Source organism: Aulonocara sp. 'chitande type north' Nkhata Bay, linkage group LG4 (assembly GCF_057382095.1).
Source record: "Aulonocara sp. 'chitande type north' Nkhata Bay isolate Kocher_YH1m ecotype deep benthic linkage group LG4, A_spYH_male_GT1.1, whole genome shotgun sequence".
NCBI lineage: Eukaryota > Metazoa > Chordata > Actinopteri > Cichliformes > Cichlidae > Aulonocara > Aulonocara sp. 'chitande type north' Nkhata Bay.
The window spans coordinates 2,612,402-2,631,725 of record NC_141347.1 but is presented as its reverse complement, the minus strand read 5'-3'; the positions used below and the strand labels follow the sequence as shown (position 1 = coordinate 2,631,725).

Here is a 19,324-nt window from a genome sequence, read left to right as displayed (position 1 = left end):
TATCTTGTGGGGTGAAAAAGCTGCTCTTTTCTTTGGAATTTGGAAAATACTGCAGTGCATTTGTCATGATCTGAGTGTTTCAAAGAATAAACAGAGTAAACATGCCTGGGCTCGGTTCAGTTAAGAATAATTCAGAAAACCTAAATTGCTGTTGCCCACTTAGCAGCTAAACATTCGCTTGGTTTGAAGTGCAAGCAGTTAGCATGTACCTAAACTGGAGAAATTCATGTTCTGCTAACTCCAAACTGGTCTGGTTCCACTTTAGCTTGCTCGATATTATTAATAACTATTATCAATTATTATCAGTCTAAGTCAACTGAATATTTATAGAGAGCTGTACAGTCACAGAGGCTAACAATAAGCTCAGTGCTGGATTAGTAGACCAAACTGTGGGGCTAGCTGCTTATTAAACCCAAATTTCTCATTTTGAAATTAAAGCTGCACCCTAGCAAACATATTGGAAAATATTACTAAAATTAAAGATGAAACGACACTAGGGACATTATCACAGTGTCAGTTTGACATATATTTTCAATATCACTAAGAATTTGTTTTCAGTAACTGTTTTCTATTATCTATTTGGTAATGAGAATAAACAAAATGTAAAACATTTTAACGTTTCTCAATGAAAAGAACAAGCAGATATCTGATGTTTCAAACAGTGTTCGGCCCACTTCTTATCTTGTTAAACTAACTAACCGCACATAAGAGCAGCAGCATTCCTGAGTTTATGATGCTGACATCTCAGACAGAGCGAGCATAATCACACGATGCAGAATTTAGAAATATTAAATCATCAATAGCTTCACAGTGTCATTTCTTTTCCTAAAACAGGCTCCAGTAATACTAGTCTGTGTACATGGAGACGACTGACGTCTGATCACCATCAGTTCTACGCATATTAGTTGTTGTTTTTTGAGAAAAAACAAAGGTGAACACTTTAATCCTTCTTTGCAATAATCTGATGTGTATTTCTCGAGTTGTAAGCCAAGTCAAACCCAACCTCTACTCTGCTTGGAAATAAGACTGACATCCATCTGTCCACCATTCTGTTTTTGGCACAGTACCACGATCAGCTTTAATCAGAGGTGAGGTTTGGGTTTCAACCCTGTTTGCTGGAAACTGTGACAAAGTTCCCAATACTGGTCCTAATAGTTTCATTACTAAAAGATTTTTCAAAAGGACAGAAAAACACAACAATTAAAGAAGAGATGGATGAAAGGAGGGCAGTCTACTGCTGGAGGCCAGACGGCTCTCTTTCTCTGCCTGTTTAATACCTCCAACACACACACTCACAGTTAATAACTGTATTGCAGATCAGCAGTAATCATCTTGACATCTTTGACCTCTGTGGGACTTTGTCCTTCTCTTTCCCTCCATCAGTCCTGCACTAATCCCCTGTGGAGTACAGACACATATGGTCCTCATGACCCCCTCTATCTCTATTGCTGACTCTCGGTCTGACTGTCAATCAATAGGTTCAGACATTCCTGGGGCTTCTATGGTGATAAACTACAAAGAACAAAGAGTATATTCAAGAAACCTTCTATTAAATATTAAATAATTTATTTGCAATTTTCTATTTTACATTATGAGTTACAGACATGCAAAGATGTGTTTTGTGAGTGAACAGACTTCCCTTGGGTGTTGCATAAGAAAGGGTGTAAAAACCTGCTAAATTAAACATCTACGACAGCTGCCTGCTGTGGTGATCCCGTGAGATTAAAGAAAAGCTCAAATTAGCGTAGGTATTATAAAATAGGTGGAAACGAGATCAGTGAAAGGGAAAGAAAGAAAGCACAACAGAAGTCAGATTATGTGTGAACATTCAGCTGTATCCACACAGGGAGCGATTCACAGTGATGTGTGACAAGAGACCGCAGACAGTCAATCTGACATTTGGTGACTTCAAGAGACTACAGGTGAATGAAACCTCGGCAACTGTTAATACAAGTCAGACATTTTTTTACTCTTCAAACTCCACATTATGTGTATTGGCCTTTGGTCTTTACCAAAGTATGGCTTTTATTGCGAAAAATCCCATTGCTGACAATGGTCGTTCTTAAAAATTCATCGAAAGAACCACATTTTTACAGCAGTTCACTGGTAGCAGCAGATCACAGCTGCAATATTAAATTTGAACAGATACTCCAGGTCTTCTTCAGTTTTAATTCCAACTCTGTTTTTCACTTTTTGAAAGGAAAAAGAAATCAAGTACGATCCATTTGTGGCAGCAGTCAGGAAGTGTGTGCTAAAAGCATTTTTGTAACCAGAGGAGCCAGAAACATCTGCTTATCCTCTCACTAATTTTGCCTCAGGATGGAGGGCTGTGAGTTTGCGTCTGTGACTCGGTGTCCCAGTTCTTCCCTCGGTTCCTCTTCCTGTTCCTTTCCGCCATCACCAGAGCGGCCACCACGGTGACAAGCATAGTGACAGTGATGACGAGTACAGTAGCGGTCTCAGCCACGCAGAGTTGGCTGTCTACCCAGGCCAACGAAGCCCCCATCAGCTGCGGAGGGTCCTGGCATGTCACGTTGCGGTAGTCGTCAATGTGGAGGTGCCGGACGTGTAGGATCTTACTGAAAACACGATGCAGCTCACAGTCACAGCTCCAAGGGTTCCCTGGCAGGGAAAGAAGGAAGGCAGGTATACAGAGTTCAATTAAACAAAGAATGCAAACCTTAAAATTGTGTGTCAGAGTGTTGAGTCAGAACTTGATTGTAGAAGAGGGGGTGTTGATCAACATCATCTATTTTATATTGCATGATAATCAGTCCAAACGTTTTAAACATATTTCAGTCTGTTCCGTCAGTTTCTGACATGGAGAACAATGAATGAAATAGAATTAAAGTATTTCTGCAGACCTGACAGCTGTATGTGTGTTGCTGTTGTATGAAGGCTGATGAAGGTCTTAAATTTGAGGTTATGCAGGTTGTTTCCCTCCAGATCAAGAACAGCCAGGCTGTACAGAGGTGCCAGGGCATCAGTATCTATCTGAGAGATGTTGTTGTTGCTCAGCTGGAGTACCTAGGAAGACAGACAAACAGGTACTAATTAGAAAGGCAGACATACAGAATAATGAAGTCATCGAAAATGGTGTGCCACAGGGATCTGTTTTTGAGCCACTTCTTCTTACAATAATTAGACAATTCTTCCAAAGCAGCACATTAAAGTGTGCATTAATAGGTAGAGATATCATAGTACTTTATACTTTATAACTAATGATAAATTTCAAACTTATCATTATTCAGTGTACCAAAACACTAGCTGTCTTACGTGCAGATGAATTAAGACATGAAATAAGATTCATTTACATTATTATACTTTTTAGAGGCTAAATCTACAACAGTCCACAATCAAAAAAAACCTTTGAGGTACCAGTTTATTTACCCATTTAAAAAAAAGTCTGTTCACCTCCAGTCCAGGCAGCATGTCCAGGCTCCCATGCTGCACCACAGTCAGTTTGTTGTTGTGTAGATAGAGTTGTCTGAGCCGGGAGAGGCCTCTGAACACGCCGGGGCCAACAGACACCAGTTTGTTATAACTCAGGTCCAGCTTTTCCATGTTGTCCAGAAACTCCAGGCTGGCAGCAGAGAGACAACGAGAGCGTGAGACAGTGAGAAGATACTGTGAGAGACAGGCAGAGAGAAGCTCTGTGCTGAATGCTACTGTCTGTAACTGTATTCGCTATATAAATCCAGTCCATTATTATTATTGAGACAGCTCCTGGTCTTTTGGATCACTTTAAACATATTCCTGTTAAGCCAGACGATAAACAGAAATATGGAAGCTGATGGAAAAGTGAGATGGAGTTTCACGGCACTCTGATGACCCACAGATAGCCATGTACCTGTATCCAGATAGATAATGCAAGATGTTGTGCTCCAGTCGCAGTTCTTTGAGAGCAGGCAGACTGGATGAGAAGTCCACAGGGAGAGTTTTTAATTTGTTCCAACTGAGATCCAGTTTCTCCAGAAAGGACAATGAGAAAAATGCCTATTCAAAGACAAAAAGCATCAATTAGGTGTGCTGTTTCAACTTTCCTACTGTCAGGGTGTCAGGATGAGGTCGTGGACGAAAGAAGGAGGACCCAAACGCTGGACTCACAGGTAGGTGAAGATTGGTGTTTTATTGTCAACGGAGTGAACAAACAGAACAGAAGTAGGAAACGGCTGGCCGGCTGGACGACTGACTGAATGGATGAATGAAAGACTGACTGACAACTGACCGGCTGACCTGACGGAACTGAACAGAGGACAACCTAACGGCGGCGAGAACAACATCACAATAACATCAATGACAAGACATTGGACTGGTTGAACTGAGGGACATAAATACACAGGCTGAGTGATGAGAGATTAGAACCTGGTGAGTACACAGCTGAACATAATGACCTAATGATAAACGGGAAGAGGACGGAACATAATGCACATGGACCAAGGCTAACACAATAAAACAGGAGGTGAGGCAGACAGAATATAAACAGTGAACATGAACTAAGAATACTGGGTCAAAGACCCAGAAACCCTGACAGTACCCCCCCCGCAAAGGCCGGCACCCGACGGCCAAAAGAACGAAAAACCAGGACAGGGCGGGCGGAGGGGGCCCAGGACGGAGGGACGGAGTCCACACAGAGACAGTTCAGGGGGCCGACCGTGCGGACGGCAACGGCGACGATGACAGCGCTGGTCCGGGGGCCGACCGTGCGGAAGGCGACGGTGACGATGACAGCGCTGGTCCGGGGGCCGACCGTGCGGAAGGCGACGGCGGCGATGACAGCGTTGGTCCGGGGGCCGACCGTGCGGAAGGCGACGGCGGCGACGTGGACGCAGTTCGGGGGGCCGGCCGTGCGGAAGGCGACAGCGGCCACCCAGGAGAAGAGGGTCCGGGGGCCGGCCGTGCGGAAGGCGACGGCGGCCACCCAGGAGAAGAGGGTCCGGGGGCCGGCCGTGCGGAAGGCGACGGCGGCCACTCAGGCGATGACGGTGCAGTTCAGGGGGCCGGCCGCGCGGAAGGCAGCGGCGGCGGCTCTCCAGTGTCAGGCGTACTGGCCGAGGCCCGGTGGGCACAGGACCAGTCGAGGCGGGACCAGTCAAGGCGGGACCAGGCGAAGCACAGGCTGAGGCTGCAGCAGACGAAGGCTCTGAGGCTGCAGCAGACGAAGGCTCTGAGGCTGAAGCCGGGCCGGGCGTGGGTGCAGCTGAGGCAGAGGCCGGGCCGGGCGTGGGTGCAGCTGAGGCAGAGGCCGGGCCGGGCGTGGGTGCAGCTGATGCAGAGGCCTGACCGGGCGTGGGTGCAGCTGATGCAGAGGCCTGACCGGGCGTGGGTGCAGCTGATGCAGAGGCCTGACCAGGCGATGCAGGCGCGGAGGCCTCTGGCCGGAGACAGGCAGGGCCAGTAGGCGCGGAGGCCTCTGGCTGGAGACAGGCAGGGCCAGTAGGCGCGGAGGCCTCTGGCTGGAGACAGGCAGGGCCAGTAGGCGCGGAGGCCTCTGGCTGGAGAGCGGCCGGGCCAGTAGGCGCGGAGGCCTCTGGCTGAGGAGCGGCCGGGCCAGTAGGCGCGGAGGCCTCTGGCTGAGGAGCGGCCGGGCCAGCGGGTGCGGAAACCCCTGGCTGAGGAGCGGCCGGGCCAGCGGGTGCAGAAACCCCTGGCTGAGAAGCAGGAAGGCTCACAGCTGGCTCTGGGTGCTGTAGCTGCAGGTCCGGGAACTGGACGGGATGGTGGACAGGTGACTGGGAAACAGGAGGCGACTGGACTACAGGGCACTGGGGGACAGGTGGAGACTGAGCTACAGGTGACTGGAGGACAGGTGGAGACTGAGCTACAGGAGGTGACTGGAGGACAGGAGGGGACTGAGCTACAGGAGGTGAGGGAACTGACTGGAGGGAAAGCTGAACAGCAGGTGAGGGAACTGACTGGAGGGGAGATGCTAAGGGAGGAACAGAGGCAGGCGTGGCTGCTGGCTGAGCTACAGATTGAGCTAGTGACGGAGATAAAATTACGGCTTGGGCTCGTAAGGCTGGTGCCTGGGCAGGGGACAGTTCAGCTAATCTAACTAGGGATAGTGCGAGGGCGTGAAAGGCTGGGTCAGGAGGTGGATGAAGTGGTGAAGTAGCAGGTGGACCGGTTAGCTCCTCCAAGCCTCCAGGGAGGTCAAGCTGGGTTCTGGTTGCCCTCAACCTGGGCGCTGGGACGGGCACGGAAGGTGGCTGGACACCAGTCACCCCCACCTGAGAAACAGAAGCGGGTGTGGAGGTAGACCGGGTCGCAGCTGCCCTCCTCCTGGGAGCTGGCACTGGTGTGGGCGTAGACTGGGCCCCTGTGCTGGTGGGAAATGGCTGAATACTGGGTGTGGAAATAGTGACGGTGTGTGTGTTACTGGCAGGTTTATTGGAGATTGTTCTGATTTTTCTGCCACCACTATTTACAGTCTTTAACTGAGCTGTCTTTGGGGAAACAGAGCAGAAAAAGTCTACCCAGTCCACATTGTCGTCCAAGAGGGACGTTCCCCATGAATCGGAGAGGCGTCTATTATTTATCTTATGTGAAGAGTCAACTGAGGAAGGTGGCAAACAGTCACTGGGACTCACCGCCGGGAGTGGCTGGAAATAGTCCATGTTACGGTGGCGTGTGTGCCGCTTTCTCCGGGTAGAGGAAGCGGGCGGGGTAAACAGACGAGCCTCTGGCACGGGAGCCTCCATTGAGCCGAGGTGGTAGGTGGAGCCGCTGTGCCATGGCGAGGTTGAAGGTCCGGTGAGTAGAACGGCTGGCGGGTGAGCGAGGAGCGGAGCAGCGGGAGAGCGAGCGGCCGAAGCTTGGCCTGTGACGCCCACTCTCCGCGGCGAATGCTCCGCTGCAGGTGAGGCAGCAGGTGGAGGACCGCGGCGTCTCCGAGGCCCGCCCAGAGCCAGACGAGTCCCCTCGAAGACGAGCTCCCTCTCTGAGAAGAGCCGCTGTTTCCACCTGAGCTTCTCCGCCCAAATGGAGAGCGCTGCGTCCTGCCGCTCGAAGAGGTCCGAGTCCGCTGGGTCCACATCGTGTCTTCGTGGCACGGGTCTTGTCATTCTGTCAGGATGAGGTCGTGGACGAAAGAAGGAGGACCCAAACGCTGGACTCACAGGTAGGTGAAGATTGGTGTTTTATTGTCAACGGAGTGAACAAACAGAACAGAAGTAGGAAACGGCTGGCCGGCTGGACGACTGACTGAATGGATGAATGAAAGACTGACTGACAACTGACCGGCTGACCTGACGGAACTGAACAGAGGACAACCTAACGGCGGCGAGAACAACATCACAATAACATCAATGACAAGACATTGGACTGGTTGAACTGAGGGACATAAATACACAGGCTGAGTGATGAGAGATTAGAACCTGGTGAGTACACAGCTGAACATAATGACCTAATGATAAACGGGAAGAGGACGGAACATAATGCACATGGACCAAGGCTAACACAATAAAACAGGAGGTGAGGCAGACAGAATATAAACAGTGAACATGAACTAAGAATACTGGGTCAAAGACCCAGAAACCCTGACACAGGGACCTGGGTCTGAGGGTCCATGAGCAGTTTTGAACTTGTTTATTTGTTGCTGTGTGTACCATGATTTTGTGTGGTGCTTGTGCCCCTGGTTTCCCTTTGTATTGTGTGTGTGTGTGCGTGTGTGTGATGTCCTGGTTTTCCTGGACCACCAGGCCTAGTGGGTGTGTCCTGTTGGGAGGCTGGCCACACCCGAGGAGGAGTAACACACACACCTGCAGCTGATAAGGATCGTTAGGGGAGCTACATAGCAGTGTGGCTGAGTGCTTCTCAACGCTGGATCATTGAGTGACTTCACGTTAGTCTCTTTGTCAGTTAGAGAAGGTTAGTCTGCCGCAATTGTGGTGTGTTCTGACAGCTGCCTTTTTGTTATTTCTTAGGTGGTGTGTGGAGTCGAGAGGGCAGTGAGCACGGGGTGCTCGAACACTGCCGAGCGCAGACACACTGGGCACTACTCTGGGAAGAGGACACAGCACGGAGTCGGGAATGCACTGTGTCAGTTTACTTCACTGTAAATAAACACACTGCTTTGCATCGAAGAGCCCTGCCTTTGGGTTCTAATTTCCCCACATCCCCACGGTCTGCCAGCGCGACCGTGACAGATTCAGTTTTTATATGACATATCAGTGACTGGCAGTGATGTAGTGGTAAACACATTTCCTTGCAGTCCATGTCTCTCATTTCTGTTATTTTCTGTAAATGTGTTTTTTAAATATAAAGTATTATTTTTTATATATACAAGTCGATTTCTATACAAATACAAAGTTGCAATTTATTTTCTATCTATCTGTGAGCTGCAGACAGATAGTCAGTCACAGGCAAAGAGGCAGCGTACATCCTGGACCAGCACCAGCCTGTTTCAGAGCTTTCACTTAGACACAGACAACCACCCACACTCACATTCACACCTAATGCCAATTTGGGATCTCCAGTTAAGCTAACTTACTTGCCTTTGGCCGTTGGGAGGAAGCCAGAGTAACCGGAGAGCAGCCAACCCAACCCTGGAGTGTTTTCCATGCTTGTGATAATTTGCTTTAGTTACATATTAAATCTCTAAAATACGTCTTCGTATTATCCTTACAACTGTAATTGTGCAACATTTTCAGATGCATAAATAGTTTTTCCACCACTTTGTTCTTACCTGTGGTTGGATTTCCTCTATCTGGCTGTTGGTGAGCACCAGCACCCGTAAGGACCACAGTCCTTTGAAGGCTTGAGTGCCTATCACACTCAGATTGTTTCTTCCTAGCTCCAGCAGCCACGTGCCGTGCGGGAGACCCCTGGGAACGTGCTCAAACCCACGGTCGCGGCAGTCCACCAGGTCAGCATGCTCATAACAAATGCACTTGTGTGGACACAACTTTGAGCACTGAACACATGGGAGAAGGGACTGCGGGGAGTAAATGGCAAGAAGGAAGAAGAGATGTGTTGTGGAAAGAAGATTCATATTTCCCAGGACAGCTGAAGGAGGGTCAGGAGATTTTAAGAAGCAGAAAGCTCACTGAAGGGCGGGAGTTTAATTCTGCTGTTCTTTTTCCCAAACCTCGCAGTCCATGTCAAAGCAGCCAAAGTAACTGGCAATAGAAAGAAACAGAATATATTTTCTATATCAGAATATAATACTATACTCAGTACTAATAATAGTGTAGTCTTCACTGGCTCGCTGTTAAATCCAGAAATGAATTTAAAATCATTTTCTTTAACTGATAAAGCTTACAGATATCTGTGAGCTTCATGAAACAACCCCCCTGATCCAGTTCTCCCTTATTCATGCTGTAATCAGCTCAGGCTGCCGTGGAGAAGCACTCCGAGAGCACAAACCTCCACCAAGGTAGCTCACTGTCTGGACAGCATTTACTTTTAAGGGAATTGTATTGTTTTTTTATATATATAAGCATTATGTAGGATCAATAGATAATATGTGCTGATTTGTAAATAACTGGACATGAATAACTTGAGAGTGCCTAGTTAGTACATTTGTAACTGATAACCTGATAATGCTTTCTTTAAACATGTGACACATTTTGGGGTCAACTTGGAAAAAAGGCAGATGTGACATGTCAAAGTGAGGTCAGAGGTTATGGACGCAAACCATAATGTGATATTGAGAATCCCTGTGTATCCCTATATGCCTGTATGTGGTCAATTCATATAGTGGCAGTAGGAAACATCGTTTTAAAAGCTCTATATTATCATTATTATCGCTTTGGCGTTAGGATCAGTCTGTTGACCTTGAAGGGGAGTTTAAAGGTCAAATGTGACATGATAGTTCAAATTTTTATACAGTACTTACTATATATCGATAACATATTATATATGTTGATAATTCACACCAAACTTGTAAGAATCATAGTTTCTAAGGCTTTTTGCCAATTTTCCAGCCAATAAATCACTGAGTTCACTTTCACCCTATCCGCAGGTTTTATTAAAGACAGAATAACATGCACACATGGAAACAGTACCAAAGAAATTATGGCTTTTGTGGAAGTAGTAAGCTATATTTATAAAACACCTTTAAGAATAGAGGCGAGAAAAAAGAGAACTGTAACAGAGTGAATTTAAAAAAGAGAAGAAAATGTAAAGTTGCACACAAAAACTTACAAGTTTTATCTGGTTTTTTGTTTGTTTGGGTTCCTACTTGTCCTGACAGAAATGTTTGGATCATTAGCTGTTAATTGTTCCACTGTACTCATCAGTATACTGTACAGTTTATTATATCAATTCTGCCTCCTGCAAATGAAGGCACAGTTTATGACAGTTGAATTTGTATGCTTAGAAATTAAAACAATGAGCATAAAAGTTCTGAAAAGCTACGACATGATAAACATGACTTTCTTCATTTTTTTTCTGTAAATCTCCAAAGGACAGTTTTACCTAACAGGCTGTAGGACTACAGGGATACGTCTTTATCTCGTCTCTCCATGCCTCATCCAGATATAGCTGCATAATCAGATCATGAATGAATTCAGCCAGTCTGATGAAACTGCTATTTTTTTACTGTATCAATTTTTTATTTTATTTGTTAGCATGTAGTTTTCTAATGCTTATTTTGGAAAAACAATCTCCAAAATAAAACATTTTCCATGGTAAAAAATAAGAAAATAAAGACAGCAAACAAAGAGGATCAATAAAGTTAAAGTTTAACAAGTGGGATATTTTTTATCAGTTATTTTGACAATGGATACCTGACTCACCCCTTCTGCTGCTGAAGAGCCAAAATATATCCATGCTAGCTCCTCAACTTGTACATGCCCTCGGCTTTGATGGATGATGCTGAGACAACAGGCAGAGGAAGGAAGGAGCGAGAGAACCAAAGACAGGACGACGATGATGCTGATGGAGCCTTCCAGTGCAGTCAGCTGCGATAATAATCCTCTAATCCTCTCCAATCGCCAAACGCTTTCTCTCTCTCACTGAACTCGTCTGATGTTTGTCATGGTGTTTCTCTCTCTGTCCACCCTCCCTCTGGTTTCCTAGGCATCGCTCCATCTGTCCCTTTTACCGACTTAAATATTATATAAAGACTTTTAACATTTTGAGAATATTGCGTGTGTGTCTCTGTGTATATTTTTGTGTGTTTCTTTATTAAGTAAGTAAAGAAGCACACAAGTAAGGATAAGTGCAGATTTAACTATGAAAATTCACTTGGGCTATTTATTAATTAATTATTACTTTAATACAAAGAGTCAGCTGTTTCTACAGCTTCTTTAGCTAGCAATGCTAGTGACTACTTGCAAATTTAGCCCCTATTAGCATCAATATAACAACTGATAAGAACTTCTAGAAATTGTTGCAGTCATTAATTCTTATACTAGATAAATTAGAGAGGAGAAGTACAACATGTTAATTTACTTAAGGCTCATAAATCACAGAGGAAAACTCTGGAGGTCTACAAGGTTCATTTCCTGGGCCTTGCAAGACAGATGCAGCTTACATTTCTGAAAAGACAAGCCTTTGTGGAAGCTCCTTAAACTGCCATTCTTTTTCATGACCGGCAGGGGGCCAAATACTGTGGATATAAAAAATAGTTAAGATTGTAAAAAAGTCTATCCGGTCGTTAAGTGATGGCGTGGCGAATCCTACTTCCGGGCCTAAAGTAGTCTGCGTTTAATATGGCTTTTGTGTTGTTAAAATTTTTAATGTTATGTATTTTCTTCTATTTAATCTCAAAAAGCTCCTAAAACAGTCAGTGATCACTGTTGACCTCCCTCGGCTTTTATTACCGCTAATCATTTATTTAAGCTCAGTTTTTAAAACCTTAGGATGTAACTACAGCCCAGCCCATGCAGCAGTTTATGAACGACTAACCTCGTATTGTGGATGGATTATCTCAGTTGTTCTCCTGGCTGAAGTTTGGTCCTTTTACAGCATCCTGCCTTGCGATTACATTTGTTCCTGACCACCGAGAACACTCACATTAACTTTTATCGAGTGGAAAAAAAGTTAGCTTGTTTATATTATGCTAACATAGCTGTGTCGTAGTGATGTTCGATTCGTGAACGAATCGTTCAATACTCGAGAATCACTTTACTGACTCGTGAATCATGATTCACAAGCCCAACTGACTCACCCCTGTTGCTGTTAGCAAACTAATTCCATTAGTAGAAATATATCTAGCTTATAATTAAAATTGTGGGGGGGGGGAAACAACAGCCAGTTTCGTAACAAAAGCATTTCTGCTCGGAACTGGAAGAAAAACCCCTAAGTAGAAGCTCACATCAAGAAAATAGCTCCTCGGTTCACAGTAGCATCGCGCTGCTAACATGCTAACACCACATTTGAGCTACTCACTAGTGATGTTCGATTCGTGAACGAATCGTTCAATAATCGAGAATCACTTTACTGACTCGTGAATCATGATTCACAAGCCCAACTGACTCACTGACTCATCCCTGTTGCTGTTAGCAAACTAATTCCATTAGGAGAAATATATCTAGCTTATAATTAAAATTGTGGGGGGAAAAACAACAGCCAGTTTCGTAACAAAAGCATTTCTGCTCTGAACTGGAAGAAAAACCCCTGAGTAGAAGCTCACATCAAGAAAATATCTCCTCGGTTCACAGTAGCATCGCGCTGCTAACATGCTAACAGCACATTTGAGCTACTCACCCCCTCCCTTCCTGTGCTGAATCGTTTTTTTTTTTTTTGTTTTTTTGTTTTTTGTTTTTTGTTTTTTTATTAGTAATATAAACATACAAACAAAATGCACCATATATTACAGATTCAGAGAATAAACATTTCTTACATATTAGCAACTTTCATATATAGTGAAAATAAAATATAAAGATGGGGTCACATAAATTAACAGATTATTAACTCACTAAATCAAAATCTTCTACAAAGGAAACAAAAAAAGCAGCCTTTTTCTTTTTAACTAAAGTCAAAGATTTAACCAACAGGTTTAGGTAGTTTTTCCAGTGAGCCAGTGTTGGTTTAATCTTAAAAAAGCGACATTTATGTATAAAATACTTACACAAGATTAATAACACATTAACACCATAATTAGCTTTCTTTTCTTTCAAAAACACTCCAAACATTATCATATTTAAGGTAAATGGGGTAATTTGAATCCCACTGGAATAAAGCCAGGTATGAAAATCCAACCAAAATATTTGTATAAAATTGCACAAAAAGAATAGATGGTCCAAATCCTCCTCTTCTGTTTCACAAAATACACAATTACCCGTTTCTATTTTGAATCTATCACTAAGGAGTCTATTTGTCGGGTAAATTTTATTCAAGATTTTAAATTGGACTTCTTTCCCTTTAGGAGGGATAGGGAAGGTGATATAATCAGTTCTTATTTTTTCAATTTCTTCCCTTTGGAAATCTTTTAATATGTAATTACGTCTAAGTAAATTTGGAGAATAAAGACTCCTTAATGAAGATCTAAGAAACTTATTGTTGCATTTAACATCACAAAATCGAATACCATCTATATATAATTGCCTTAACTTGGGGGAGATGTCAGAATATATTATATCATTTACAACTATGTTTTTAAGTGACAATGGAATGGATTTTATAACCCGATTAAATTTACTTTTAGAACATTGGATATTAAACTTTTGGCAAAAATCTTGATGTCCTAGAACATGTCCTTCCTCATCTACAAAATGGGCAATTGCCCAAACACCTTTTGATAACCAATCTTGAATAAAAATAGATTTTCTGTTCATCAGTATATATCTATTGTTCCAAATTGGGCTATTATGTGGAGTGAAATTATGTTTAAATAACATTTTCCAATAAAGAAGGACCTGTTTATGGAATTCAGAGAGTTTAGCAGGTAGCTTAGTAATTTCAAAGTCACACTTTAGGAGAAAGTCGATACCCCCTAGTGTGTTAAAGACCTTACTTGGTATAAAAAACCAAATGGAGTGTGGATTATTTAGGAAGGATTTTAACCATTTAAGTTTCAAAACACCATTCATTATGTCAAAATCAATTGCGTTTCCACCGCCTTCAATGTATGGTTTAACCAAATCATCTTTAGATATATAATGGCACTTATTCCTCCAAATAAAATTAAAATTCAAGCTATTAATTGTTTTAATAACTTTATTCGATATTGATAGAGAGTAAGCTGGATATATAAATCTAGATAAACTATCCATTTTGGTTAATAATATTCTTCCAAAAATTGTGATGTCTCTTTGTAACCACTTATTTAGGATTGTCTTACATTTGTCAACATTATCTAAAATATTTACTTTTTCTAAGACTTTGTGATCTTTTGAAATTGTGATGCCCAAATATTTTACCTCCCTCTTCACCTTTATATCGTACAGTAATTGTGAATTACACTCCTTTAATGCCAATAATTCACATTTATTTAAATTTAACTTTAAGCCTGAAGCTTTTGAGAATGTAGTGATTATTTGTTTTACCAGGGGAATCTGATGTTCATTTTTTAAGAAAAGAGTAGTGTCATCCGCAAGTTGACTAATTATTAAAGAATTGTCCATAATCTCAATTCCGGCAACGCTGCTGTTTTTAATTAGAATTGCGAGCATCTCCACAACCATTATGAACAACAACGGAGAGCTTCCACACCCTTGCCTAATTCCTCTTTTGACGCCAAATCTTTTACCAGTGCCATAGCCTAATGACACAGAGCTATTTATATCATTATACAGTATATCTATTATCTTCCTAAATTTATCCCCAAATCCAAATCGAGTTAGTGTTTCTAAAATAAAAGGATGTTCTACTGAATCGAAAGCTTTATAAAAGTCCAAGAAAAGAATAAAACTGTCATCACTAATCAGATCATTGTAGTCCAGTAAGTCTAAAACCAATCTGATATTATTATGAATGTTCCTGTCTTTCAAACTGTGCTGAATCGTAAGCATAAGCGAATCACTCAGGACTCGCTAACCCCCTCCCTCCTGTGCTGAATCAAAGAGCGAACGAATCACTCAGGACTCACTAACCCCCTCCCTCCTGTGTTGAATCATAGAGCGAGCAAACGAATCACTCACTCACCCTGTCACTACCCGATCCGTACCGGAAACCCGATCGGTACCCCGCATGCGCAAATCTTACGTCACTTCCTCTCTTTGCCAACATTGCGACATTCAATATATTTGAATGATATGGTTAGCGCCCAGTTAGCTCCTAGCATTTCTCTGCAGCTCTGCCTCCTTTTCGACTACCAGGACATTTAAACAATGAATAATCCGTATCCGCAACAAATTTTTGCTTTTCTCCTCAACAGAAAGCGTTCCCCAATTGAACAACAGCGCCGTAAAATAAGAAGAATGGTGCCTAATGACAGAGTTAATAATACAGACTTTATAATATGTCACGTGAAGATTCAGCAGCCAGATGAAGTGTTTACTGGCAATTGACAGTGATAGCGGACATTATCATCACTTTTCCAACAATCCTCTCCACACAGACAAGCATAAACACACTCGATTATCACTAAATCAAATTTAACACACATTTGTAATGACGCTAATTCAGTTTACAATAGGGTTCATTCGCTCAGTCAGCAGGTGGCGGTATCCTCGTACACTGGGGAGTACACTGCCATTAAACGAACAGAAGAAGAAGAAAACCCCTGCACATGCGCGGTACGGATCGGGTAGACCCGATTTGTACGGTCTGACTTTGCACATGCGCAGTAAGGATCGGGAGTCCCGATCTGTCACTATCTTTTAATTTTTTTATTTTTGTCTACATTATATTAAATGTTTCATTATCGGAAACATGTTAAGAGATACTTGTTATTCTTAACATCTTAACAGATACTCTGACCTGTAACTATCGTAAAATGCTTCGACCGGAAGTAGACACCTTTCGCGCATGCGGGGTACCGATCGGGTTTCCGGTACGGATCGGGTAGTGACACACCCCCTCCCTCCTGGCTCACAGCTTCTTCTTCTATATTTGACACACTTAAGGAAAATACTAATAAAATACAAATAAACAAAATAAATGTTTATTAAGCAATTTTGATAAGAAATTGCTTAATTTTAGAAATGTTTTTGCTCTTTGTTCTCTATAAAAAAATTTAATCATTCATGTTAGCAGTGGGATTTACATGAAAAGGGAAACAAATTAAGTTTGAGTGAAAATGTAAAATTTTTGCACTCTGTGGTCAACTGACTCAGTGAATCAAATGACTCAAAACACCCGATTCACTTTGGTGAGTGACTCATTAACACTAGATTCAGTAAAAAGAATCAAATTTACCATCACTACTGTGTTGCTAGCGGTCACGTAGCACATCATTATATACCAGCTAGCCCAACTTCAGTAACCCTACAAACGTCACTGCTGTTTAGTTTTCTGTCTTCATTTATGTTGGAAGTGATAACAGAGCTGTACGTTTTAATTTGTTTCCAAAACCCCGCAGTCAGGACATGCTATATTATATTTAGATAGAAGCTAGCGAGCTAACTTCCTGCTAACTTCTAACTCCGTTAAATGTCATAAATTCCGTTTTCATGGATGCCTGGATGTTAAACTCAATTGTTACACCTGGTAGAGCAGAACGCTGATCATTTTATTAAAGATGAAAGACTTTAGACAGTTTTTCAACTCTCAGTAATGCCATAGTGATCGTCTGATATATGGACCTGCAGCGGAGTTTAGGCCCAGACACGGCTAGTGACGTCAGACTTAACGACTGGATAAGACAAGCCTTTAGCTCCCTTTGCTCTCAGTACACTTTCCCCATATGGTCGTTTCTTTTAAAATACAACATGATTTTGTCAATCAAAGTCTGTTTTAAAGTCAAAAAAGGACAACGGGGACTAAGCTTTATCATGTGATCAACAACATTAGGTTACTAGGATGTAATGCCTCAGTTAGGTTGGCCCCTAAATAACCACATCTGATTTCAACACACACCAAGATGGTGATGGCAAAACATTTATTTTGAGGGTTCACAAAAAAGGTGTCCATTTTTATATACAGTCTACGATTTTATAGTATCTACGCAGACGCATGCTTGATTTATTGTAACTAGCAGTAACTAATTTCTACTGTGCAATTTCTGATGAGGCTTTGGTGAGATTCAGAAATTACAAGTGAGCCAACATTTTGGCACAGCACTGTAAATGTGCTGTCAAGTTGACTGTGTTTTATTTTACAGAATAAACGATAATTCAGTGCATAAGTGAAGAAAAGCCACAAAATGTTGAATAATGTGTAATGTTGGAATTTATATTTGCATATATGAGGATTAAAATGTTTTGTCTTCTTGTTTGTGCACAACAATTTCAGCACATTATGCAATCAAGAGGTTAAATACCCAGCATCCATTCACCAGGAGGACTGCACAGTCCCTGAATTCAAGGTCATTATAACAAGCTGCACTGCTGCAGTGATGTTATTGGGCCTACAGATTTTTGCTTTGTTATGTGTTAAGCCTTTACTGAACTCAGACAACTGAGAGCAGGCAGAAAATGAAGAGGATAGAGAGAGAAGGGCATAGGATCAAGAGATTAAACCAGACTCAGACCCACATGGAGAGCTGGATATTGTTCATGTTTAATTATCACTTTTTTTGTTTTTAGGTACCCATGTTAGACACAAGACAACAAGGAAAAGAGCACAAAGACAGCCTCCAAAATTCCTTCCTGATTGATTGAGGAACCTTCACAGGCTAAATGTGGACAGAACGGATAAGGAAGCAGAACCATCACGTTTCACAGACTGTATATAAAATAATGTTTTATATCACCTGCTGGTTTGTCACTGCTTCTAAAGGCACAGTGGCTGTTTGATAAAACCAGAAATAGATTAGATGACATCATATTAAGAGAATATATATAAGATGATCGAAAAGAAAGAGAAAAAAAAGAACCCTTGGACACTGCTAGCATCATTGACAGGTTTTTGACGGGGCTCCCACACAAACGCAAAGCTGGAGATGAAGCATCGCCAAATATGTTTCCAAACCAACTTCCTTCCAAGCCAAATGCTAGTAAATATGCTGAAGCTTATCTTCCCTTTGGCTTCACCTGCACAAGTGCCAGGTAGGGCTCTGCGACAGAATTAGTTTCCCTTTCGTCGGGAGCATGCTCTGTGCTCTCGAAATTACGGACTAACAGTATCCCACAGTTGTTTTTGAATCCATTTTGCACACAGAGGCATTTTTTTGAGAAATGTATTGATATCAATGTTGAATATTATTACACAGGAAAAAAACAACTACACATAAAATAATTACACTGTGACGCCTCTGCCTTTGTAAATTGGGGGACAGTAACTGCGTGTGTATAGAGTGTAAAACTGTAGATAGTCAGATTAACAGTATTTTGTCTCTATCTGCCATTCTGCAATTCATCTCATGCAAACAATAACGTGACGCACAGCGTGACGTGAAAAAAGGCACATACCTTTGAGTTGCATGACGAACTCTGTATTCCCGGTCCACACGTAAACGCAAAAAACGGCGTTTAAAAAAAAAATCTCAGTTTTCGGTGATTCGAAATGCCGTTTACGTGTGGACGAAAGGTTCGAACAGCGGCGTTTTCAAAAATACCCGTTTAAGTGTGGACGTAGAGTAAAAGAGTTAGTAGTGGGGGGGGGCGGCGAACATTTTTCTTGTAAAACAAAGTAGCCTAAAATTTCTATCAGTGCCAAACTCACATTAGTTCACCAATGTGTATTATTAATTTCCACAATGAAATAAGGTGTAGCGTAAAAATAAAATAATGCAATCTTAATTTCTTGTTTTAATTAAAATAAATGTTACATTCAAAAGTATAAAAAATGGTCATCTTTAAGTTAAAATAAAAATAATGAAAAGATGCAGCTGGTTTACCCTTTTCTTCTTCCTTTACTACATGTCCCATGTAAACTATGAGCTTCAACTCCTCCCTTCTGTTTCCTTGACTTTGCTACTTCGGACTTCTGCATCTCGTAAGATGTGTTACAATTTACCTGATTGGTCTATGTGTTTCTCTGTGTTATTTGGACTCGGTGCTTTGTTCGACTGCTGTATGTATAGAATAATGTAAAGAAAAACGCTGCCCAGATTAAAATCGACGATACATCAAAATCAAGTAATTAATATGAATCCGTAAATAACGTAAATTAAAAATATGTTTAAACAACTGTTATTTTATAGTTGTCTAATAACTGCCCTCTTGACTCTCCCTCTTCCTGAGGTGGATTTTTAAGGTCAATTGCACTTTTTACCTGTATAAATAAAGGATGTAGCGTCGCTTTTGCAAAAAACTGGTTGCATCTTCTACCTTGTGACTAGTGTGATTTTTTGGGCTGAAAATTACTTAATATAATTAATGACAGATATGTT

General features: G+C 42.3%; 1 protein-coding gene across 8 annotated transcripts; it reads right to left on the bottom strand.

Annotated features, from left to right (window-relative positions):
- Positions 1-1,555: 1,555 nt before the first annotated feature.
- On the bottom strand, positions 1,556-12,634 carry LOC147331731 (uncharacterized). 8 transcript variants are annotated; one of them, XM_086287935.1, is made up of 7 exons: positions 11,854-12,634; positions 10,740-11,050; positions 8,687-10,485; positions 3,851-3,996; positions 3,391-3,583; positions 2,865-3,027; positions 1,556-2,622 (listed from the first exon to the last, which is right to left on the bottom strand). In XM_086287935.1, the coding sequence occupies exons 3-7, from the start codon at positions 8,990-8,992 to the stop codon at positions 2,315-2,317; spliced, it is 1,116 nt and encodes a 371-aa protein (XP_086144061.1). In that variant the 5' UTR covers positions 8,993-10,485; positions 10,740-11,050; positions 11,854-12,634; the 3' UTR covers positions 1,556-2,314. The 8 variants fall into 8 exon arrangements, 7 of the variants coding, with proteins under 7 accessions (XP_086144061.1, XP_086144063.1, XP_086144064.1 ...); XM_086287937.1 differs by lacking the exon at positions 11,854-12,634 and having other exon boundaries at positions 8,687-9,119; positions 10,147-10,485; positions 10,740-11,790; XM_086287938.1 differs by lacking the exon at positions 11,854-12,634 and having other exon boundaries at positions 8,687-9,119; positions 10,420-10,485; positions 10,740-11,790.
- Between the last annotated feature and the right edge of the window lie 6,690 nt (positions 12,635-19,324).

Bases quoted from the DNA above. Each gene is read 5' to 3' on its own strand.
- LOC147331731 (XM_086287935.1), bottom strand. From the start codon at position 8,992: ATGAATCTTCTTTCCACAACACATCTCTTCTTCCTTCTTGCCATTTAC. The intron at 3,997-8,686 runs GTAAGAACAAAG...GTCTTTGAATAG, and splicing joins TAGAGGAAATCCAACCACAG to GCATTTTTCTCATTGTCCTT. The intron at 3,584-3,850 runs GTACATGGCTAT...CTCTGCTGCCAG, and splicing joins CATTATCTATCTGGATACAG to CCTGGAGTTTCTGGACAACA.